The sequence below is a fragment of the Ipomoea nil genome, unplaced genomic scaffold (assembly GCF_001879475.1).
Source record: "Ipomoea nil cultivar Tokyo-kokei standard unplaced genomic scaffold, Asagao_1.1 scaffold2516, whole genome shotgun sequence".
Lineage (NCBI taxonomy): Eukaryota > Viridiplantae > Streptophyta > Magnoliopsida > Solanales > Convolvulaceae > Ipomoea > Ipomoea nil.
In genome coordinates, this window is record NW_017618944.1 from 957867 (window position 1) to 983784 (window position 25918).

At 34.2% G+C, this 25918-nt stretch overlaps 4 protein-coding genes across 8 annotated transcripts; all 4 read right to left on the minus strand.

Annotated features, from left to right (window-relative positions):
- Nucleotides 1-886: 886 nt before the first annotated feature.
- Nucleotides 887-5547, minus strand: LOC109153714 (probable tRNA (guanine(26)-N(2))-dimethyltransferase 2). Of its 2 annotated transcripts, XM_019301600.1 has the most exons (13): nucleotides 5482-5547; nucleotides 5070-5377; nucleotides 4312-4602; nucleotides 4106-4193; nucleotides 3732-3853; nucleotides 3083-3222; nucleotides 2904-2976; nucleotides 2637-2725; nucleotides 2449-2554; nucleotides 2146-2358; nucleotides 1843-2037; nucleotides 1685-1762; nucleotides 887-1363 (listed from the first exon to the last, which is right to left on the minus strand). In XM_019301600.1, exons 2-13 carry the CDS (start codon nucleotides 5223-5225, stop codon nucleotides 1124-1126), a joined length of 1791 nt encoding a protein of 596 aa, XP_019157145.1. In that variant the 5' UTR covers nucleotides 5226-5377; nucleotides 5482-5547; the 3' UTR covers nucleotides 887-1123. The 2 variants fall into 2 exon arrangements, with proteins under 2 accessions (XP_019157145.1, XP_019157144.1); XM_019301599.1 differs by lacking the exon at nucleotides 5482-5547 and having other exon boundaries at nucleotides 5070-5453.
- Nucleotides 5548-8598: 3051 nt separating this feature from the next.
- LOC109153627 (non-specific lipid-transfer protein 6-like) lies at nucleotides 8599-13188 on the minus strand. Its single transcript, XM_019301481.1, has 2 exons — nucleotides 12815-13188; nucleotides 8599-8800 (listed from the first exon to the last, which is right to left on the minus strand). The coding sequence occupies exons 1-2, from the start codon at nucleotides 13186-13188 to the stop codon at nucleotides 8599-8601; spliced, it is 576 nt and encodes a 191-aa protein (XP_019157026.1).
- A 231-nt stretch (nucleotides 13189-13419) lies between these two features.
- Nucleotides 13420-17791, minus strand: LOC109153628. Its single transcript, XM_019301482.1, has 4 exons — nucleotides 17610-17791; nucleotides 16586-17511; nucleotides 15269-16486; nucleotides 13420-15080 (listed from the first exon to the last, which is right to left on the minus strand). Exons 1-4 carry the CDS (start codon nucleotides 17789-17791, stop codon nucleotides 13420-13422), a joined length of 3987 nt encoding a protein of 1328 aa, XP_019157027.1.
- Nucleotides 17792-23011: 5220 nt separating this feature from the next.
- Nucleotides 23012-25074, minus strand: LOC109153635. 4 transcript variants are annotated; one of them, XR_002049553.1, is made up of 7 exons: nucleotides 24815-25074; nucleotides 24619-24715; nucleotides 23942-24069; nucleotides 23785-23872; nucleotides 23589-23709; nucleotides 23154-23437; nucleotides 23012-23047 (listed from the first exon to the last, which is right to left on the minus strand). XR_002049553.1 is itself a non-coding variant. In XM_019301489.1 (6 exons), the coding sequence occupies exons 2-6, from the start codon at nucleotides 24669-24671 to the stop codon at nucleotides 23276-23278; spliced, it is 552 nt and encodes a 183-aa protein (XP_019157034.1). In that variant the 5' UTR covers nucleotides 24672-24715; nucleotides 24815-25074; the 3' UTR covers nucleotides 23099-23275. The 4 variants fall into 4 exon arrangements, 3 of the variants coding, with proteins under 3 accessions (XP_019157034.1, XP_019157035.1, XP_019157036.1); XM_019301489.1 differs by lacking the exon at nucleotides 23012-23047 and having other exon boundaries at nucleotides 23099-23437; XM_019301491.1 differs by lacking the exon at nucleotides 23012-23047 and having other exon boundaries at nucleotides 23384-23415.
- Between the last annotated feature and the right edge of the window lie 844 nt (nucleotides 25075-25918).

Sequence of the window (25918 nt, forward strand, 5' to 3'; positions counted from 1 at the left end):
GTTCTTCATTGCAGTACATATATAAGTGGTAAAATATAATATTAGTAAGGGGAAGATAGGGAACATGCAACTACTATGCAAGGTTTTATCCTGGATAAATTAGGCTAGATTATTGTCTATAATTGACGGACTCAAACCAAGAAGGTTAATAGGTTGCTTCCACTAAAAGTCAAATTTGAAACCTTGTAATTATACTTAAAAAAAAAACAAAAAAAAAAAAAAATTGAAAAGTTTAGAGTCTAATTCTCCCCATGACAATCGTTATATAGTGAACCATGATCCACACAATTGTGTGAATTATGGTCTAACACGACGCCATTACTTTCAATTAAAAAAAACATGTGCTATTACCGTGAACAAATGACGTATCACATTACATATATGATGTGTCAAATGAACATATATTATAATTAAAATAATATTTAAAAAAAAAAAATCGACAAGTATCCTTGGCTCCTTGCTATATTTTATGTGCGGGGTATAGTAAGGTATAGAATTATATAACATACGCCGATACGCATGCTTTACATAAACACGATATAATGAACATGAATTATGTGAATTATGAACATGAATTCTGTGTATTATATGTCCTCAGCTATATAATACACAAAATACATATTCATTATATCATATTTATGTGTAAATGTATTATGAACATGAATTCTGTGTATTAAACCAGGATCCATAGTACACTGCGAACCCTAGTCCACAATATAATGATTGCCTTAAAATAGGTTGTATCTGTGCTATGTTGACTTGCCTAAAAATCAGAAAATATTTACTCATAGAAAGTAAAACTGTTGTCATATCGTTCGATTTTATTGGAAAGAGGAAAAAAAAACTTGAGAAAACACAATTCTAAAAAAAACTTGAGAAAACACAATTCTTCAAGGAAATAATGAATTGAATACGTTGCCAAGAGCTCTGTTTCCATGCACATCAGTTGGAGGAAACCAACACCATAACAAAATTTGACCTTTCAGAATCAAAATTTCAACATACATGGCAGAGCAATCTTCTTTTTGATGTAAGAACTTTCAGTAAATTTCAGAATGGGATGAGTCTCTCTGTGTGCAAGTAGATGCAGCAGAAGAAGAAACATATTGTCATATTAATAGCTTTACGACTCTTGAGGGGGATCTTCTTCTGTCTTCTTACGCTTGGCTGCAGGTTCTTCGTCATCTTCGTGGTTGCTTAATCCATTCATTGCTTCTGGACCCAAAAGAGAGATATGTTTGCTCATGATCTGGCGGCCGGCCTTGAGTTTTGGGCCCCAATGTCTTTCGGGATTGGGAAGGAAGCGTGCAACCTTCTTTGCCTGTGCCTTGCTCAGCGATGCAACGGCCCGTGCAAAATTCGCCTAAAGAAAAAAGCATTATAGAGAAATAAGTTTCGGGTTTTAAAAACCACAAAAGTTTGCTCAACTTCTCATTGTTGAGCATATATAATATAATATATATAAACATAAATGTGCAGTCCAACAATCAGATGGAGTGCAGGCTAATGTCATGGGTTCAAATCTCTGCGTCACCAGATAAAAAGAGATTATGGTCCACGTGTTGCTTGAAGCCGTCAAAAGTAACCAGCTCGAACACGTGAGGGGGCGTGTTAAGCATATAATATATATAAACATAAATGCAAAATTTAGCAAGAGACGATCAGCGCATCATATGAAATGCACCTGCAGAACAGGTTCCTTAGCAAGAATCACGCTTCCAGACAGTTCAAGCGGTTGAGCTTTCACAGGATGATTTTTGACCTACATAGAAAATTCAATTTCAAGACTAATATATTAGTATATGCACGGGGGGTTTGGGAGAAACAATAAGATCCACTTACCCAGCAACGCATTATATCCCAAATGACCTCCATTGGAGCATCCGTTTTCAGCCCCAAAGGACACACATGAGTTCCCGATATACGATATCCTGCATTGATCACTGCAGACCGAAACATAACTGCGGAGGGAGAAGTACATTTGAGCGTTGCACAGAGATTGTGCAAACTTAGAAACAGAGGAACATCTGGTAATTCCTGCAAAGAAGAACACTTCAAATCAAGCAATCCACGACCACCCCTTGAAAAAAAAAACATTTTGATTATAGAAGGTTAGAATCTTTATCAATAGGAGGGAGAACGCACCTCTGAAATTGTTGTCAGTATAGCAGAGATTCGGTCATAAGCAGGATACCGGTTCTTCATCGATTTCACATCCGCAAGAATGGAAGCTACCCACTCTTGATCGTGGATTGGAGCAGACCATATAGGTCCACCCATGTTCAATTTCTTACCACAATCACCGCAATCTTGAGTAACAGTCGGACCAAACCCGGGAAGAAACCTCACATTGTTGTTCTGGGGCAGAGGGATAAAACAAAATCAAGGTTGAAACAAAATCCTAGGTTCAATAACAACCTTAGACCTCAGTTTGATGAATAGATTTACCTTGGACACAGTTCTACCGAGTGGCTGAAGATGGAAAGAATCACAACCGATGCACTGATAAACATATGACAGCTTTAAGGGAGTATTCTTCATAGCACTTGCCGAACTGCAAACAGTTCTTCGAAAGCTTAGACCGACATAATTAACCGAGGACCTACACCAATCTCTATAAATGAAGAAATACTTACGTATAGATGCGAACAAAGACACGCACATAGAAGTCAATATGAACTGACAATACAGGAACAATATATCTTTTGTGTCGATTTGCATGGCTCTGAAATAGAAATTTTAAAACACAGCAATGCAAGAAAACTTATGAGAATAGGATTGAACGATTGAGGGAAGAGATTAGAACTATGAACAAACTGCTTTTTTTAATAATACAAGCAGGGCACCTCAAAAGGTTGGCTTCTTAGTAAATGAAAAATAGAAAACATTGTTTATATAAATACCTCAATGCAGGCAAGAAGTATCCTCAATGCCATTTCATGATAATATTTTCCTTTCAATGGATAAGAACCATATCTGGTTGCAAAGGTGTGATCAAGTAAGTCCATGCTTAAATACCAAAATATTCACTAAAACCTTATGGAGAACATTGTTCAAGAGGAAAGTGGCACATAAACCTTACTTGGAATAGCAAACCTCGCCATTTGCTCCACACAGCACTGCCAAATCAGTTGCAGTACACATTAATAAGCCCCCATCAACGACAGACTGAACAGCAGAGTCCAGGAACACAGAGGGTGAACCGTATGGATCTAGATCAACCTGGGATAATCCAGACAGAGAACATTAAAAAAAAAAAAAAAAAAAAAAAAAAAAAAAGTTCTAAAAAGCAAAAGTATTTGACGAATACATATTTATGTTTCAATACAAACAGATATGATTGTAAAGAAGTGGTAACTATGAATTAGATGCCTTAAAAAAACATTAAGGTCGTGTTTGGTAAATGGCTGTTAGCTGATTGGGTTAGTGGGTCTGACTAGTTGATAGCATTAGCTGATTGTAGAAAAGTGTTTGATAAATGAGTTGTTAGCTATTAGCTGATTACATACAAAATGACTTTCTCAAAAAGCTGCTCGAAAAAGTTACTTTGAGCAACTTTTTGAATTTTAGGATTTTGGAGCAATAAGTTGTTACAAAAAGCTAATTAATCAAACACTCATATTGATTGTTAAACCAAGTCAAACATCTAATAGTGGTTAAATAAGACAAAATTGGCTGATAGGCTAACTATTTTAAGACAAAATGGGTACAGATATTAGCACTTGACCTACCGCATCAAATTCTTTTGGATGAGTGAGCATATAAACTCGAGCATCATCAAGGTGAGACTCCACCTTTGCAGAGGCCACTGAGCCATTGAATTTTATGTTTCTCAGACAAGCTTCAACAGAGGCTGCAAAAAAAACAGAAATTATTTCCCTTCATGGGTTAAGGTGAAGTAATGGGCACATAATTTGCAGGCAGTCCAACCAAAAGTAAAATGTATATTCATGAGCACACATATGGATGCTTATGAGAGGAAGTCTTATCCACTATCTCATCAGCCTGATTGTATGCAAATTTTTTTAATTTTGAGGGTAGGATGAGCTAAAACACCTTGATCATTTACATCCTGAAACACCAGAATTGGTACACAATCATTTACCTTTATCATTGTCCAAGGCCACGACTTGGCCAATCCCTTCAATTTCACGCGCATATCTTAAAGCCCTCAAACCAGAAGCTGATAGAGCCTGTCAAGTGACGTGACATAAAAGCCAAAAAACACTGCATCACATTTTCTGTTCCTTTGGATTAGCAATAACATAGCTAGTTAATCTACAAAGATAGCACAACAAAAGTATTAGGTACCTCAAGAACTCGTGGTGGCTTCAGTTCTCTGCACTTTCCTCCCAGACTTTTGATTGGTTCTTCAGAAATGCTACATTGCTCATCCTGAGACGTTTCTTCTGTGACTTCACACCCATTATTAGGTGTTCCATTATGCTGATCATTATCAACTGGAGCATCCAGTTCCATACCAGAATTATCTTTATCCTTTGGAACCACCTTTGTTTTTCTGGCCACAAATGCTTCATGCTCCTGCTTCCTCTTTGCTATAAATTCCCTCAAAACAGCAATAGACATATCTCTGTTGTTAACCTGATGTTCAAGATTTAAAACTGTCAGAGATTTTTACTTCATAACCATAATCCATGATGAAGAACAGCCATAAGGTAGCTATCACCAAAACTCATATGGTTGCAGCACAACAAAGACAAACCAAAAAAAAAAAAAAAAAAAAAAACTCCATATTATACTGAAAAACAGAATTGATAGGGGATTCAAAAGTATCCTACAAACAATCACTTAAAGTAAGGAAAGTATTCTCCCTTTCCCCATATGACATTGAAATTATGAAAGTTAAACATATACTGGTCCTTGTCTACAATCTAAGGATTGAAAGACAGAATTCAAGAAAGCAATGATGTCACACATTCTATGCTCCCAAAAATGGTAACTTTATCATCCATTCTAGCAAAGACGCACGAATCTTTAACTTGAACTCTCATCCGTTTTCGAATTGCCATAAAATATAAAAAGACAGTTTTTTTAAGGAAACAGAAGACCTGGGCTTTGTTGAAAAAGACAGCATTCTTGGAGTGCATTATAATCTCGGCCTCTCCTTCCTTGATAATCTTGAAATCATTGAGATCAAACGACGCCATCTTGGGTGCTTCTACCTGCTGCTTCTCTTCATCTCCTGCCTTTCCATGGCCGCCCATATCGCCTGCCTTCCCTCCGGTGGGTTCTTCTAACTGTCGGTTGATTGGCGGCGGACGCCGGTGGTTGGAGGCTACTGAGTACGATGAAACGGCTGCGGTTGCTATGGGCAAGAAGAGGTTTTTCTTGGAGGCGTTGGCTATAATAAGGGATTCTGAGAAGAGAAAAAACATGTAACTATAAATGCCCACCTAGTACGGAGCTTGAAACAGCAAACTTACATGGACCGTTCCTCAATTACAACAACAAACCCCATACCTGGTCCGCTAACTTTGTCGCGCTGAAATTGAACCGGCTGGAGAACCCAGAAAGCTAAACCCTAGTTGCTCGCTTAATAAGAGTTAATAGTACTTCTTTTAGAATTATATATGGTTATTGACTAATATTTAATTAAACCAATTAAGTCTTTAGGTAAGAATCAAATTCTGTACTCAATATCAAATTTCTTTATTGAAAAAATAAGTATATAAATTTACGAAATATTCATTGAACAAAATAGTTTTGGCCTGGAGATAAAATTTAGCAACCGTACCCACCACGTAAATGTATGAAGTGGGCAGCGTGGCAATTCGTGGCGAAGTGGGTGAAAGTTTTATTGAAAATTTTCAAAATTGGCATTTGTAATTTGTAAATGCATATTTTAATTGAAAATGCTATTTACCTTGAATATAAACTTTTGGGGAAAATGTAATTTTAATCCTTCAATTATTCATTGCTAACAATTTCAGTTCTTAATTTTTTGCCATTGTAATATACACCATTAATTCTTCAAAAAAATTACAATTTTGACCCCTAAAATAACAAAATTATTGAACTCTATTAAAAATTTACTTAGTACGTGGATATTTTAGAACATTTTAACGTGTATTTTTTAATTATAATCTTATTTAGTCCCGATATTTCATTTATAAAATAAAAAATATGATTTTAACAAAGTCATGTAAGGACAATATATAGGGACGATGTGCCACAATTTAAAAGGGAAAATTTAAGAAAGAATGTTGTCAAATTTCTATTTTGCATATGAAATACCAAAAATGATAGTGTTATAAAGAACAAAGATACAGAGTAATAAAAATTTAAAATATCCATCTACTAAGTAAAATTTTAATAGAGTTAAACAATTTTGTTGTTCTAAGGGTTAAACATGCAACTTTTTTGAAAAGTAAGAGGGGTGTATATTGCCATGGTAAAAGTTAGGGATTAAAATTGCTAGCAATGAACAATTGAGGGACTAAAATTACATTTTATTTTCCTAAAACGAAACAAGAAAGGGCTAAGTTAGCTTGAGTCGTGTGATACCCACACTATCTTTAAAAGCTTAGTTGCTACTTCACAAATGTGCTAGGAGCATTGTAGCATAGGTTTCTTTGGATAAAACAATCTACGGTTTAATGATTAAGCACTCAAACAAATAAACCCGACGAAGTAGAACACATGAATGTTGAGGAGGACATTAAGTAGAGTTTCAAGAGAGAAGGCATGTTTTTGCATTGTTATAAAATCATCTGCTCAACCAAGGGCTTTTATAGGAGAAGGGATGATAAAAATCATTTAATCATGACATTAAAACTAATAATACAGTCATTGTAACCTCCATAACAGATAACCATTAACCTGTGAATTAATTCTCAAATTCAAAATTGAAATTCATTCCGTAACATCATAATTAATGCCAAGAACGATTTTGAATTTAAGTTTCCCTCCAACAGACAAATTCATGAGAGTCTATAATAAATACCGCTATTCAAGGATAAATCATAAATGACGTGCTAGTCTTTTCAAGAAAAATATACAAGTATTCAATTTGCTTACAAGTTAATTTAAGTTGACCAGTGAGAGAAAAAATTGCTTAAAATTTTCAACATGAAGAGATGAATTTGGAATATTAAAAAACAACTCAAATGCCAAGTCTACATTAGTTGGAGAAGAACACCTTTCGTGTGTTCAATCTTCACATCTTTACTTGTTGAAGTAGAAAGAGGAGTAACAAATTTAAGTTTGTGAAAACTTTGTGGCTTGTGGCTTGCTTTGTGATCAAATCACAAGTCCTCTCCATGTGTATTAGGAGTGTTATACTAGTGGAAACCTCCTAAGGAGTTCTAGGAGAAAAGTGGATTAGACCGAGTTGGCTGAACCACTATAAAATTCTCATCTCTCATTTACTTTACAGACTTTATTTACTGCTCATAATTATTCCATCAAACTCATAATCTTCAAAAAGCCAAAAACGTGTCACAATTTAAAAAGGGTTAAGAATATTTTCCGTTGCGTTTTATAAACTCTATATTTCGAAATTCAAGCTTACTTGAAATAATTTTTAAAAACCTAACAAGTATAGACCCCCACCCCCCCCCCCCCCTTCTAAATTTGTTTTTCAAACCCTTCAGGACCAACATTAATATAGAGTTGAATCAATATATATACATATATATTGATGTGACAAATACGAGTGTATATTATATTTGGTCACAGTGAATAGTCTCGGGTAGTTGTTTATGTAGACAGACGTTCCTGAGCTTAAGTCTTCTAAAGTCTCAAATCTAAAAGTCTCTCCCCCAGGCATTTAATGTGCTTTATATAGAGGTTTGGATGGGACACATGCCAAGCGTCCAGTATGCTAGCCACGTGTCCTTCATGCACCGGTCACGACGATGGCGATCCTAATAGTTCCGTTGCACGTACTTTGAGATTCCTACCACCTACATGATCACATCGGGTTATATTTATCCCATAATAATAGGGGTTGGTGCTTGGGAATAGTCTTCCCAACCAGGCACGGTCGAGAAGACTATCTTGGGTGGAAAACATGTTTTATTAACTAGAGGGACCAATCTCCCGACCAAGTTCGGGTCGGACATAATATAAGATGGTCATATACTCAGAAAATGGGCCGCCAGTCCCACGTACGAATGCTGAGCACATGTATAAATATGCAAGCAATGGATAATCCCGATCATATATATTCAAAATTAAAAAATATTTTTTCCATGCCATATAATGTTCATGTCAACCCTAACTTTTTAAAAACTGCCGCATTGTATATACCAACTCAGCAATTTAACATGTTTTACCTAGAAGAAATCTAGAAATAATGACAATTACATACATTTTCAATGTTAATTAATGATTTAATTACACAACTTTTTTATTTGATGATCTAATTACTATTATTATTTCAAGGGAAAATGGTCAAATACACCCCTAAACATTATAGGAAAGTGCAATTAGGCCCTCAAACATACATTTAAAGGGTTCAATTAAACACATAAACTTCTCATTTTGATGCATTCAGATTCAATAGTAGGTCACCTACGGGTAATACCTGGTAATTAAACATCACATTGTTAAATCAACCCCGCGGGCAACCGTTTTTCAGTCGCCGTCTTCCTCAGTCGGCAAGCAGTGTGGCTTCTTCAACTGAGGAAGAAGCGACCAAGCGTCACCTCCTCTTCCAGGAAGAAGGCGACGTTGGTCGCCTTCTCCCTGGAGAAGGAGGCGACCAAACGTCGCTTCCACTTCCAAGAATAAGGTCGATTCCTCTTCCAAGAAGAAGGTGACGCCGGTCACCTTCTTCCTGGAGGAGGAGGCAACCAAAACGTCACTTCTTCCTCCAGGAAGAAGGCGACCTCGCCTTCTTCTTGGAGAAGGACGCCGATAGGCGTTTTCGATTTCCGGTGTTTTTTTTTTTTAGATTTCTGTTAAAGATGGCGGTCAACGACGGTGGTGGTGGTCAAAGATGGTATATTTACCGGTAACTTATTGATTACCTGCTAAGTGAACTTATATGATTGATTTTATAAAGTTTATGTATTTAATTTAACCGTTTAAACACATGTTTAAGGGCCTAATTACACTTTCCTATAATGTTTAGGGGTGTATTTGACCATTTTCCCTTATTTCAATGCCATGTCATAAATTCAACTCTTCCTACTTCCTAGTAACAATTTTAATATTTTTATGTTAGTGCATTATTAACGAATAATGATGTGGAAGCTACATACTCGCCATGTCATCTACTGACATAAGCATATTTATATTAAGTAACAATGTTAATAATTTTAATTAATTTTTCTATTTTTAATAATACCAGGAGTAAATTGACTAATCTCTATCTCTATCTCTATATCTTTATCTCTATCTCTATCTCTATATATATATTAAAGTAAAATGATTAGGAAAAAAATTTTCCCTCCAAAGTGTGAAAACATTTAATTTATTGTATTCATATTAATTTATAAATTTATGAATTTTAATTACAAATCAAATCAACATAAACATTATTATTAAATTAGTCAACATAACATGTCTATATCATTCTTCCAAAAGGCTGAACCCCAACTCTAAGGGCCCCCATGTCTATATCATTCATTTATAAAATATTGCATATATTATACATTATATATTATATCTCTATCTCTATCTCTATCTCTATCTCTATCTCTTCTCTTCTCTTCTCTTCTCTTCTCTTCTCTATCTCTATTTCTATATATACTAGCATTGTGTACGCGCGATGCGCGAAAATTCATGCCCAATATTAAAACATTGATAAATACAAATAATTAAAATTTATAATTTGAATTATATATATACAAATAATATATATATTTTGTACACACATATATAATTTATCATTCATAGAAATTTAATTAAAATATAATTAAGTATTAAATTAATATATAATAATTTTAATAAAATGATAATTAAAAATAGGAAAAAGATATGATAGAAATAGGTGTATGGTAATAATGATGTGTTATTAAAGTTAGAATTAAAAACTAACGGTGTTATAACGGTGTAAGGGTAGTTTTGTCTAATAACATTGGAATGTATAACATTTAAAGTAAAATGTACATATTTATTTGCATACAAAGAGAGGGACATAAATCAAGGATATAACTTTCATTGAGGCTTATTATGTTTTTATATTAAAGCAAAATTTTCCCTAATCATAATCATCATAAATAATTAAATAAAGATGAAAAGAAAATCAAAATGAATAATAAGCAAAAAGATTTTAGTGGATAGGAGAGTAATTCACAAAATTAATTTGAGTAATAATTGTTGATCCATAATTGAGAATTAACATTGCAATAATTATGTTATGTTTCTAACATTAATTGATTGGAGATAAATTTAAAATTCAGAATCAATATTTACATGAACATCTATACCTACTTCAACACTATAAATAAACCATCATCCACAAGACCACAACCAATAATACAATTATGTTTTGGTCGTGGCTGGAATTGGGAGGATGGTTGTGGCTAGAATAGGGGGAAGAATATTTGTGGGAGTTTAAATCTCTTATAGAGCTCTATACCTTGCGATCTGGGGAAGATGAATCAAGAAATGTGGCAGTAGACACGAAGAAAAAGCTGAGGATAAAAATCATAACTTACTTCTAAACCCGAGGATTCGATTCTTGGAGCTGTTCTTTCTTGGAAGCAGAGTTCACTGTTAGCCGTAGCTCATGAACGCGAAGAAGAAGAAGCAGCTTACGTAAAAAGACTATTTTGCCCTCATGAATAAAAAAATTAAAAAGATTTAAGTTTTTCCAGCCAATTTCCACTGGTGATTTGGTCAGAAGGACCAAATATACTAAAAAAACATAGTTAAACGACTAAATTATTAGTTTTAAAAGTCATGGAGCGAAATTAACACGCCCCCTATAGTCATATGACCAAAAATGTAATTTGGTCATTTGTTAAATTAATAATAATCTGTGCATCGCACGGGACACTTACTAGTACTAGTTTTATAGTATAGAAAATTGAACATTTCAGATCACAATAGCGTAAATAGTGGGTAATGGAGTACTTGAACCATTTTTTTTTTATCAATTACTATTACTAATTAAAAATAATAATAGAATTAATTCATATTGTAACAATTTTGATAAAAGTCATTTATATTCCACAATTTCATAATGTTAGCAGACTTTAAAATTATATTAAAAAAATAATAATTATACACTAACACCCTAGCCAATTTTCTTATAATCCAATTTATAAATCAAAATCCAACCTTCACTACTCATAAGTCATAACAATAATTGTTGTCAAATTCTATTTTATTATTTCAAATCACCATAAAATGTAAATAAATAGGTACAAATGCCTTTTTTCATGTCATCAAATTTTCAAAATTAACTCCCAAAATTGATACATGGTGGTTGAATCAAAGTATTCAATACTCAACTTTAACGTAAGGATAGAAGTGTTTACCTTTTGGTATTAGGAAAAAAGGTTAAAGTGTTAAACATAACAACTGCAGATTTGACCTTATTAATTACTCCGTATAATTTATCAAATCTCATGCACATAATAAAGATGAGATGGACAAATTAAAGCATTTAATACTCATCTTATACTAATAAAAAATTGTGTTTTCTTTTTAGTATTACGAAGAACGTTAAATGTAATGGCTGCACATTTGACTACTTTATGCCACAAATTAAACTTTAATTTTGTCATCATTAGTTAATGTAGACCTCAAATCCTCAATGTTTGAGCTTTCATATTGTCCCAACTCATCAACTGGTTTCAACATTTTAAATAAATTACATGATTGATTTATTTTTCATTATTTTTAGAGTAATAAAAACACATTTTAATGTGATACACTAAAATTATTAATTATTAATTAAAATATTTTAATCATATTTGATTAAATATCTAACAAATTGTTTTATGTTAGAGAATATTTTACTCCAATAGTCCATAGTATAAGTCCTTTAGAAAGTCTCAAGACTATTAACAACATAAACCTATCCACAAAGAGTCATACTAGGAATTTCATATTTTTTTTACTCTATTTTCAATAATATATTATTTGAATGATTTAAAAAGATGACTGATGTTTTAATAAATATTTGATCCACCCACATGACACATGATGTATTATATTGACTCAGGTAGCCCGATTCAAATAACCCAATAATTAAAGGATAATGTATAAAGATAAAGGCAATGAACGTAAAGACATGAAATAGGTGTCACAGAGACAATATTATATTAAGACTCGTGTAATAGCATTACAAGGGAATGAATGATGACCCCTTAATAAGACAAAGATGATGAGTATTTTATACTAAGTCGTGTCCCAACCGCTCTCGCGAGAAAACGACGGGTAGTTTGGACCTCCTTGACCATGTCTAACGCCTCCACTATGTGCGCTACAACGTACCGTCCATGAAGCCACGGAGGCCGAGCTCCGGCCAAGCTCGGAGCTTGGCCTTGGACTCCTCAAGGCGCCGAGCTCGGAGCTCGACCCTAGACCTCCTCAAGGCGCCGAGCTCAGAGCTAGGCCTTGGACCTCCTCAAGGCACCAAGCTCAGAGCTCGACGTGGGACCTCCGAGGTGCCAAGCTTAGGACTCGGCCTTGGGCCCAAGTTTGGTCGGATCCGCTCCACCAATTTAATTTGTTCCGGATCCATTTATAATATATTCATCAACACTTTTTTTTTTTTTATCACCACCAGACAAAGAAAAAAATTCTTAAATTACCAACAAAAAAAAAAGTTTCAATTAATTCTCAAATATCACAATGACAATCAACACCTTTTTTTGAAGGTGTAATTAATTACATTTTTTTTGGTACTGCTGAACAGTCAACGTCCACACCAATCTTAAACGGCAAGGGAACTTTACAATAACTCGGGAGACCTTGAGCCCGTTTTAGCTGCTCCGGCGAGGCTTTAACAACTCCATCTTTTATGCATTGGCAAGCTCTTTGTCTATCTAGCTTCGTCTTTAAATTATTCGCCACGGTTTTCAGGCCCAGACAACACTCCGCCGGTACATCACCGCCTACCTTCACGTAGTTCGCGCACGGTGAAAGTTGGGTTCTGATGCCGTCGCATGAGACCTGCGCTTCCACCCATGCCGGAATTACTGCAAAGGTGAGGATACATAAGAGGAGCAATGACGTCAGCTGCATTCGGTTTCCGACCACTGCCATTATCTACTACTGATAGATGATTTAAGGATATACTAGTATTGTCCCGTGCGATGCACGGTTAAGTTTTGTCGATTTGTTTGTAGTATTTCAATTGACTAAAATGAATTTATTTATTGGACGCCAATTATGTTAAAGGTATTTGTCTAACCAAAAAATATGAATAACAATTTGATGTTTAACAAAAACTAATTGTCATCATTCTATATATAATAATATGTAAAGAACACAATATTACACATTATTAAACACTTCATGGTAAACAACGTTAGTAGTTGACGTACTAACACTGTTCGAGTCACTACAAATTAAAATTTTCAATCCGTCTGGATTGCTCACTCTAGAAGCAGCAACGTACAATTGACCATGAACAAAAACTGGTTTCTTTAAAAGTAAGCCAACGTGTGATAGTGTTTGTCCTTGACTCTTGTTAATTGTCATTGCATAGGACAACATTAAAGGAAACTGTCTTCTTTGGAATTTAAAAGGTAATCTCGGATCTGATGGTGTCATAGTCATTCGGGGGACCAACACTTTGGTTCCTGCGTTGTTTCCAGACATAATTTTTCCTTCAATCACATGATCTGCTAACTTCGTAATAACCAACCTAGTTCCATTGCATAGTCCAAGTGAATGATCTATATTCCTCAACAACATAACAGGTGACCCGACCTTTAAATTCAAACAATGGTTTGGAATGCCGGATGCCCTTATACCATTTAGAAACTCGGGAGTGTGCACATCATCAAGTAAGGTGCCATTTGAGTCTGATTTGCACACACTATCACAACTGTAGTAAGTCCTACTATCCCCAGTATGCAGATCACTCATGTATTCATTAATGGAGTTAACGACGTCAAGGGTTGGGGCTAATATAGCTCGACCTTCAAGAAGACTGGAATCTGAATTCCCAAACATGAACATAGGGAACGTACTTGCAACTATGTTGGTAATTGGGTCTCCATTAGATGGTAATAACAGTTCGTTTGGTATCTCTACCTCTGCATGACCATCATTTTGACCACCCATAGTTCCATCACCTATACTCGCAATCCAATCTGCAAAGTCCTCTAGTTTTTTCATGTCAATCCCCGGCATGCTTCGATTTAATCGAAGGTTTTTTGTCAATCTCAAAACCTTACAATTGTTCCATAGATACGATGAGTTGATTGTTGCAGAAATAATATCCTGTCTAGATCCTTTTGGTACAACTGGTAATATTTGCCGGAAATCGCCACCAAACACCACCGTCTTTCCACCAAATGTTTGGTCAGCACTGTTGGGATTTTGAAATTGAAGCAAATCTCTCATTGTCCTATCCAACGCTTCAAAGCAGTGTTTGTGCATCATAGGAGCTTCGTCCCATATAATCAATTTACTCCGGACGATCAATTCGGCTAGATGGCTACCTTGTTTAATATTACATGTGGAGTCTTCGTTTATTGCAATAGGGATGGAAAACCTTGAATGAGCGGTTCGACCACCAGGAAGTAACAACGACGCAATACCACTGGATGCCACATTGATAACAATATCACCGCTAGCTCGCAATGTTGATGACAACGCCTTCCATAGATAAGTTTTCCCAGTACCACCGTAACCATAAACGAAGAATAGTCCACCACTGCCATTAGACAAATTTTGGATGATTGTGTTGTAGATCTCTTTCTGCTCATCAGTCAATCTTGATGCCAATTCTTCGCTCTCTGCTTGGAGTGCTTCGCGATCATAGTTCAACTCCTCAAATAACAAAATGTTATCAACCAATCTTGAATCATCCATGTTAGGTGTTGGCATCGGAGGAAAGTTTTTAAGAGACTTATTGTGTATTATCAACAATTTTTCTAGCTCAATTAAACCGAAGTTTTTTTTCTCACACTCTTTTAGTATCAAATCTGTAAAGTAAAAAAAAAAAAGTAATAGTATTGTTAGTTATTAGTTATTAGTTATTATATTATATATATATATATATATATATATATATATATATATATATATATATATATATATATATATATATATATATATATGTAATTAAATATATTATGTAATTAAATATATGTTTTATGCACGATTCTAAAACCTGGTTTATTTAGTTGTTTTCTATGCATGAATTCAGCATCTTCGACTAAATGATGCCACACCTCATCCCATACATGTTCAGGTCTGGATAATGAGTTTGAAAGCAATAGTATAACAAACAACTTTCTCATCGCATGTCCAGATGACCAATAACTTGCTTCCTCAATTGCATCAATATACTCTTTGTCGTCATCTAATAATCCACGTGCGTAACATGCATCCCTGAATGTCATGTATTCTACCCCATTAAATGTCATAATGTCTTTAAAACTGGTTGGTCCACGAACAATATTCAAAAGACATCTAAGATAGTATATTTCACCACTACCAGGAGGTACGAAGAAGATGCGACCAATTGAAAACCCCTTCTTTCTTGGATGCCACTCTCGAATATCTCTCTTCCAAACAAATTTATTGGGCATTTCAATGTATGTTAATGAGCGTGCATCTTCATATTTCTTATTGGCTTCGAACCATCCTTTGAACATACTTTGTCCCACTGTTTCACGACCTAAAACATTATCAATATTTTCATCATCAGCGAATACAATGGACTGACAATCTGGAAGGTGGAAGCTTAATCTTTCAACAGCCGGTGTCCGATATTGGACCTCAAAACTGAATAGTCGCCAGGCTGCCTCGCATGCTGAAACGTACCTACAATCATAGTACATATTAATCTCATCCACCACCTCCTCACCGTTTTCATCGATGGTACTATTGTAGAATTCTGCTGTGACACGGTCATTACCCTTGTTGACATACTTGAAGAGGTACTTGATTGATCTCGACTGGTTGCACCATTCTACGTTGATATGAGCCTTGTACCTCAAAAGCAAATATCTATTATGCGGGACAACATATCGGTTGTCTAGTTCTATACCATTCTTCTTGACTGTTCTACCATTGTCCCGACGCATATAAACTGGATACCCATCCTGGTCAAACTTAGACTCTGCTACAAATCGTTTGGGGAAGTGCTTTGAACACTTTCCATTAACCATGCACGGAGAATTCCTTCTGGCGATTCCACATGGTCCATGAACCATGAATTCCTCGACTGCATTGTAGTATTTCATTTGCATTGTCTTGTCTGGTACCTCAGCCTTTATGATTGAATCCATGTACGTCGGACTCGTCATGTCAACTTTGTTCTTGAGGAATATTAGAATATGTGCATGCGGTAGTCCACGTTTTTGGAATTCAATGGTGTAAATAACTACATTTACATAATAATCTTCCATTAGTTTAACATGATATACGTAGACAAAAGTAAAATAAAAAAAAAACATAGCGTTTAATGGAATTCAATATATACCTGATTTCACAGGACCAAAAAGCTCACCATTCTTTACTTCCTTTATTAGACAATCCAATTTCATCTTGAATATACGGGATAAAATATCCGGACGATCTTCTGCATTGAGATTTCTCTTGGTAATGTACCGCTGTATTTCGGGCCATTTTGGATTACACGTGAACGTTATGAATAGGTTGGGGTAACCAATGTGTCTACAAATGGCCATTGCATCCTGGTAATTCTGGATCATGTACCTTGCTCCGCCCGTAAAACTTGATGGTAAAAGTATTCGCTTTCCTTGGGTGCTAGCTTGTACTTCACCTCGCGTCAATGCATCTGTCAGTCCTTTCAAAGCTTCGCACCTCAGCGATTTTTGGTGTGTCCTTATGTATATAAGCCTGGCAGATTCAACCATTGTGTATGCATCCACTATAAATTGTTGAAATAACCTCCGAGCATACAATATGGTAGAAATCTCTTCTAACCTTTCATGTAATCGATAAGCAAAATACTCCCGTTGAGATATACGTTGCCTTGCATTGTTGTTGTTAGAACCATTGGTTGCAAACTGTATATCCTCTCTATATCCATCTTCCCCATAAGGAAATAGAATAGGATATTGCAATGGTAGGTATGATGGATTTAATTCAGTAATTCGCTTAAGCACCCCGGAATTGCTCTCAACCAAAATATCTCTGTGGCCTATGGATGGATCTAAATCACCAACAATAAGTGCAGCAACCTCTGACGTCGTTGGTAGGTTATAAGTTCTTGCATCTTTAGTTCTCTTACCAATTAATCTCATTTTTATCTCTACACGTGGATTTCTCTCAATTTCTGCCTTGGCCATACGGAATGATTTAACCAACACATTATTCCCGTCTAAAACCTCCTTAATGTCCTCCACCACCTCAACATGCAAATCTTGTGTAGCTATGTTCTCCCTTTATAGAGGAATAAAGAAAATGACTCGTTATATTTATTTAAAGTAATTGTTAAATGAATTGATGAAATTAACAAATTGTGGCATCATGTACTATACCTGACAGAAGTAATACGATTCTTAATTTCATTATCAGTATCATGAATATACAATTGTGCAAACTTCGGATAGGTCCCATTTGGTGGAATCAGGCTACCAATACGATGGAAGTTCTGACCACGGATTCTGAAAATTGGAGGGGATGACCCATTGTTTATTGTCCTGTCTATCTTAGCACCCATTGATGTAAAACAGAACATATTATTATACGATCTTATATTTTGAAGAAAATATTTCTGCTTTTCACTCAATGTAAAAAAAAGATCATATAACTTCTTTGGAGGTAGTGTGTTTCTAGGCAGTTTGATTTTCCCGTTCACACAACATCCTGAGTATTTAACTGTGTTTTTTGTTTTTGACTTGTAGAGTCTTTCCTCATACCAAAAAAAACCACCACAATGCTCACATATGTCGTCCGGGTCACCAAGGTCTACAGATTCAACTGAAATTGTAGTATAGAATATTAAGAATTTGTGAGACAATATTTACTTTATACAATCAAATTCTTATAAACTAACCATCTTGTATGTTTGATGTGTTTGTTTGATGACCAAGCACTTCATCCATTTCTACACTTAGGTTGGGATAGTTGTTTTGAGTCGGGAGAGCTGAATCACAATTTGACTCCAAATGCATTTGCACATCATTTATTGTACCATTCCCACATCCTAATAGAATTAACATCTTATTAGATGTTATAATAATAATAAGTAAATTTGAACAGAATATATACTTTCATTGTTTTTTTTTTTATATATATCAAATTTTGATTTTGAATATTCGTACGTGTAGATGATCCATTGTCTGACGCATGATGTATGTCGTGGATTGATGAACTAATTAATGTGCGTTCTACAAATGATGACATTAAAAAAATTAATAATTCACATTACAAAAAATAACATACAAAAAAAAAAAAAAAGACTTTAAGTCTAACCGTGAGAAACTATACGCAACGGGGTAGAGAGTGATGCTTGAAATACACCATAGATATGATTTCGTGTTGTAATATCACATAGACCTCCACTGGTTGAAGCTTTACTTATCTTAGAACTTGACACAATTTCATTCTCTGAGAAAATAAACAATAAATAAATAAATAAATAAATAAATAAATAAATAAATATATATATATATATATATATATAACAATATATTTAATGTTATCTACAGACTTTCAAAAAAAAAATGTTATCTACAGATAAGTGCAAAGGAAATTGACTACAAATGGAAATTATAATTTTTATTTTATACCGTAATAATAATTAAATAATTAAATACTATAAAATATAAAAGAAAATAACATTCTATAAATATTGTTATGTTCTAATAATAATACTAACTTACTAACTATAACTAAATAGAAAAATAAATGTATAAAAAAGATTGGTTCGAATGTTTTTTAAATAAAGTATTACTGTGATTTATTTAATGTAATTTATTGACCCAAAGACCAAAAAATATTACCCCCAGAAATATAAATAGATGAACAAAAGAAATATTATTAAAATTCTATCCATTCGTTTTGTAATATTATAATTGACTAATATTATTTATACAATGTAAAAAATGGTAATTATAGTTTTTATAAAGTAAATAATACATTAAATAAAAAAAATGTTAACAATAATCCCCACGCCAATAATAATAATAATAATAATAATAATAATAATAATAATAATAATAATAATAATAATAATAATAATAATACGGAGTAATAAAGAAAATGATAGTCAATAAATATGTCTCTCGGGAAGCTTCTCATTTCACCATTTCTGTCTCTCTCTACACTTTTCAAAACGAAGAAGATGCTTCTACTTCTCCTACTTGGATATGTTTTTTTGGAAAGCTCAAGGTTGTGGATCTATGTATTTTTTCACATCTCAAGTTCATAGATCCTAAAATATTCTGAGATTTCACTATGAAGTATGAATCCACTGGTTCGGTTAGAGGGGAGGTCCAGGGTGAGACTGAGATCACTGAATGACGAAACATCCACGGGTTCGGGTTGTTCAATGCGGAAATAGTCAGATCAGCATGAAAAGTATGGGAAATGGTCAGATCGCAACTGAGGCGGGTAACAGAGAGAGAGAGAGAGGATTGGGATGATTTGATGAGATAGGGATGAATGTACTCCGCATAGCTTTCGTACTTCTATTACACCACTTATAATGCTTTAAGAAGAGATGAATGTTAGACTGACCTCTGTGGTTCTCAGCAGTCCTTCGCTTGGATCCTATACAAACAGAACCTGTAAGTTTCTTCATTTCTCACTAAATAGCTTTAAAGTAGTGATAGCTTAGATTTATAGCAGCTGTTCAGTTAGTGGAATACTAATAGTTGGATTCTAAATACCAATTTGATTATTAATTGTGTTGCCTATTCATATTTTGCAGTGTTAAATGTCGAAAATAAAATTAGTATTTTTTGACCGTGAAAATAATATATTTTAGTAAAAATTCTAAAATATTATTTTATGACCAATGTTTTGCAAGTCTAATCTCGCGTGCAAAGGTTTTAGAACATTTGTTTAGTTTTTTCTGCTGCCCGAGAACAATTTGTGGCTTATTAGTCCTTATTAACGGTTGCATTTGATGCAGTCCACAGCCGAGATTATATGGCAGGGGAGGGAGCCTTGGAAGGAAAATGAGACTGGCCTCACATTCGATTGCAGGTAGACTTCCTAAACCATGGCATACCTAACCCATCATCTCTATTTGCTCTCTTTAATTTTTTCAATGTTCCAGTTTTCCTTCTGAAAAGGAAAACAAAGATAAAAATGGAGAAGGGTGGAAGAGTATATGGGTACTCCAGTTTTTGTGCATACATAGTGAGTTGATGTCAACCATTACCGTGAATGTTATGAATTTAGAAAGTGAATGTTGAATTTTATTATTACCGTTTAATATTGCTGCTCAGCATTTTGCTTCCCCTTAGGCCCTTATATTTAATAACTCTCTTAATAAAGTGCTAAATGAAGAAGCTTTTAGTATTTCACTTAAGATGATCTCAATGTCGTTTTGAGGTTACTGTCTTTAGGACAATCATGTTGGCAGCTATCTCCCATACTATGAAAATAAACCCCACATCTGTGTGTAACTTGGGCCTAAATTTGTGGGTATTGGTGAGTGTAAACTTCCATTGTATTTATGGCTTTATGCCCTTGTCCAGATGGTTCCAGCGTTCTTGTCCATTATTGAGTGATGTGATGCTCAATTGACAACCTGCTTATCTGTGCTGAGCATGTATGGGGAGTTAGAGTCGGGAAGGAGGGTAGGGGCTTTGAGGGGTGAGGTTTTGTGTTTCGGTGTTTCCTAAAATTACAGAGTAAAGCTCATTTTTCTGAGATGGTTTTGCTTAATCCTCTATATTTGTGTACTTCTGTTGATAACCTGAGCATAACATCTGTTCATCTTAGTGATATTAAAGGAAAAATATTTATTATTTCAGTTCTGAGACGAAATCTTCGTCTGTTTGTCTTTTGGTGTCTTGTTCAGAAAGCATGGTGTAGTGCACTCATCATCTAAGAACAGCCAGTTCACCTAGAGTTCCGAATGGCTTTAACGACTTTGAGGTTAAGGTGTTTGACGGATGTGCAAACCCATACCTCGGTCTGGCTTCCATCATTGATGCTGGGATTGACGGTCTATGCAAACACTTAACTCTCCCCCAACCATTAAGTAAGTTTGCACAATTCTCTTACAATGTCAGCTCTGTTAAAACTACTCCATTCAGACAACATAGTAGTTTGCTGCTTGTCTTAGTTTGTCATAGAATTCTTAATATTAGTTTTGAGATATTTTGATAATTTATCCCGCTAATTTTTGTATGGATGACGTCTACCCTCTCGAGAAACTATGCCAAGCCGATATACCTAAAGGAGTACACAATGCGGCATGAGGATCCCGCTAATTTCTGCGTGGCTGGTGTTTACCCTCTCGAGAAACTACGGCAAAGGGCATGCGAGGCTTGGAAGGAAATACCACTCTCCTGTAAGCTCACTATACACTATACATACACTCTATGCTCAATTGCTCATTAACATATATGTCAATTAGAAATTCCCATTTCTCGGCCTCTTACTCACATTGTTGCACATTATTTTTTTTTCACAGCATTAGTTAACTTTATATTGTTGTCTTTTATTACTAAGTTTTAGACTGTAAATTTTTTTTACAAAAGCTAATTGTAATGTTCTGAGTACATAATTTGAGGATATTGTTGCACTAATTTGAGATTTTCAATCATGAGAATTATCAAAAGTACTTATTTTCAATACTTTACAATATTGTATAACTCAAAAATATAATAATCTATACATCTATACATTCAAAAGTACTTATTTTCAATACTTTACAATATTGTATAACTCAAAACTATAATAATCTACACATTTATACATCCGAAGAAAAAAAAATAATGGACTCTCTATAAACATCTATTATAGATCTATAAATATTTCTGCTTCTCACTCGATGTAAAAACAATGGACTATTATAGATCCACAGGAATTTCTTCACCGTGGACTCTAATCACCAAATCATCACATCAGCTAATCACCACATCTGCTATATATGTTTAGGAATACTTGAACTCACTGCAAAAAAATATTCAACAATCCAAACAATTTGATTACAATGCAACCACCTACTTGGAAGAGGAGGTGATTGAAAAACTTGATAATCAAACCTAATATTCACAAATATTTTAAAACAGTAAATTTTTCAAACCACGGTAAATAAGCAAAACGATCCTTGAGTCAGGCCACAATTTATTAAAAGATCCATGTACCATTTTTTGTCCTTGAGCCACCAAAGACCCTAGTAGCAGATGTAACCAAAATTAAAAAGAAAAGAAATGCCAAAAGGCATCATACTGTCTTTGTAACCCAATAACCAAAAAAAAAAAAAGATAAAATGCCAACAGGCATCCTGGTCCACATGCATCAGAAACCTCAGCAAAGCAATTTATATTCAATCACTTTCCTCCTTAATCCCTTTGTTCTTTGATGTCTGGGTTGATGAAGACTCGTCTAGAAGGCGCCTCTTTACAACTGAACTATCACCCACATCATCTTGATTGCAAGCAACACCAACCCCAAGAAGATTTTCCCCTTCATCAACCTCAACAAATTCCTAATTAAAAAAAAAATCAAACTTATTATTTGCACATAATAATCGTTACAATAAAATAACATAAAGTGTACCTCCTCAAAATCATCATCCTCCACCATTTGGTCAACTTTGGAGCTCAAATACTTGTCAGGAATGCGCAGAAGCTCTGGTGCATGCACTTGAATCAATCTTTGGTCAGTGTTTATCCTCATGACAGAAAATACGTTGTCGAGATTCTCAAATTGTTCTTTCCTAACGACCACCCTAAAATAGCATGGCACTGTTTAACAAGGATTGTAATTCTGATGGGATCAGTTGAGTTGCCTAACAATAAAAAATAAATCTCCCGTTAAGAATCAACAACACAACAACACGTACTGTAAAATACATTTATATATATTCCCAGAACTAAAATGTTATAAAAATATACATTTGAATGCCTTGACTTCAACTCTGCAACAGAAATTCCCAATAGCTGATTGCACTCTCTGTCCCAAAGGAGAAAAGGTGCATTTCCTTCTAGATCTGCAACTCTGATCTTCAACCTGTATCTCAAATTACCTTCTCGACAGCTCTTTTCACACTTTGTACAGTAATATAGCCCACCTTTGACTCAAGCTTCTTGTTACAGCCAGAAGCTCTACATGAACTGTAATACCAATTGACAGAATCCTCTATAGCAACTATCCTAGCTGCAACCCAGTAGTCCCCATACTATAGCATAAAAAGTTGTAAAATGCATATAAGTACTGCATGGATAGTTGCTATAATCTCACACCATTTGTGGCTCTACTGTATTAGGTTTTTATATATTTTAAAACCTAATACAGTAGATTTTTATTATTATACAACACAAACCAATTACCTCTCTGGTTTGGTAAATTTCACTGATAGTTTTCATATCTTGAGCATTACATTGGGTCTGCTCCATCATTGGAAAGGATTCAATGCTCCTCATGGGTGTTTGCACACCACGAAGAATTAAACTAAAAATAGTAAAGTCATAAGAAACAATTTTTTTTAAAAAAATAGTACAATACTTAAAAATAAATTACTTTTACCTCTCCCTAAACTCCAAAAACTCTTTAGATTGCTGGTTAATAAGGACTTGTGTCACATCATATGAGCTGCAAAGCCTCACCTCGCCATCTAGACATTTAACAAATGTTACACATATTTTACACAGAATAGTGTATATATAAGTATATATGTACTTACTCGTGGCATCTCTCCTAATTCGACAGAACTGCAAGATCACCACCATTGGTTCATGACTACTTGCATTAAAAAATGGCTCAATCTTACCAACATGATCATCCCATAGAGTACACCTAATCTGATTTCCACTGTAAAAGTTGAGGGAAATTAGATTTCTCAAACTTTTAATACCAAAAAATAAATAAGTACCCAACTTTATATATAAATGATTATAAATTGATAATAAAATTGGGGAGCTTATATGCTGGGATCCACAGACTGGGAACCCTTTGGGCAATCCTCTTACTGTAAGTCTCCATTTGAGTGCCTTTGTTTAACTGTTGAGATCACTGGTTCCGTTACTCTTTCACCATTGCACATCCTACTTCTTTTCAAGTTGATATAATATTATCATGAAATGATTTTTAGTGGTGATAAACCTATAATAAATTGATGCCTTAATTTTCCACCAGGCATGGTGATTGATCCAACCAATCATGACCAGACTAAGATTTGGTCTCCCTTTTCCCTTAACATTATCTCATTAGCAACTTGACTTTCTTAATTTAAATATATATTAAATAATTACCTTAAATCCTCAATGATAAAGGCTATAAGCCAAGTTGTTCTCCAGGAAATCATTTTTTCCTGAGTTGATATATAATACAGATTTAAATATATATATATTAAATAATTACCTTAAATCCTCAATGATAAAGTCTATAAGCCGAGTTGTTCTCCCAGAAATCATTTTTTCTTGAGGTGAGTATATTTCAGCCACTTTTCCAATTACATCTGTAATGAAATTTAAAACAAAATTTAACACACTGGAAAATAAAAATAATTTTTTTTTAAAAAAAAAAAAGGTAATTTCAACATAATATACGTACCAACCAACAGCTTATCATTAACACCTTCAACTTTTAGAGCCTCAAATGGTGTGAGACGGAACATCTGACTTGGAAACTCAATTCTTTTGAATTGCTTAGCTATAGTCTGGTAATTGAACTTGATCATGTACTTGTGAGGGGTTGTCCTGTACGTGTAGAAGTTGTTGATGACCAAGAAATTCTTAACAGCCCAAACTGAACCTTCCTTAAAATTGTTAATGAATTTTGGAACCAATTGTTTTGGGATGTGGGCATGTACCAATGTTCCCTGCATATATATATATATATATATATATATATATATATATATATATATATATATATATATATATATATATATATATATATATATATATATATGAAATTTAAATAAATATATAAATATTGAAATTAAACAGTGTTATATTCAATATGAGATTGCATTGATTTCCTTGCATCTGTTATCACCTCAGAATCATGAAACACAATTTCCTTGCATCTGATTGCATTGCTTCCTGTCCTCTCCGATACATTGTATGCACGAATAACGCGAACCTTCATTGCACTCGTAACATTGAAGGGTGAGATATCACTTCCAAGAACATACATTGGATACATACTGTATGAGAGATGAGAGATATTACTTGTTGTTCAGCAACGTGTGGTTGAATGCATAGGCCTGTAATTCACTATTTATAGAATTGTTAAGGAATCAAATTGTTCCATATTTACGTTAGTAATCCAAAAGTTGTATCCTTATTTTTATGTATGTATGTATTTGATTTGATTTGATGAATTCTGAACAGACGTGGAGTCTGAACAGACATAGGCATTGAAGAATTTTTTTTGAAAAAGGCATTGAAGAATTTAATTTTGTATCAACAATGTATTTAATTCTTTAATGTATTTGTTTAATTCTTCATTGAACAGACTTGAATTGATTTGAATTCTGAACTGACTTGGATTCTAAATAGACGCGGCATTGCATTTGTTAATCCAATATATTCAATTTTATTATTATTATTATTTTATAACAGACTTGGATTCTGAATAGACACGACATTGCATTTGTTAATTCAATATATTCAATTCAATATATATTATTTATTTATTTTTTATTTTTTTATTA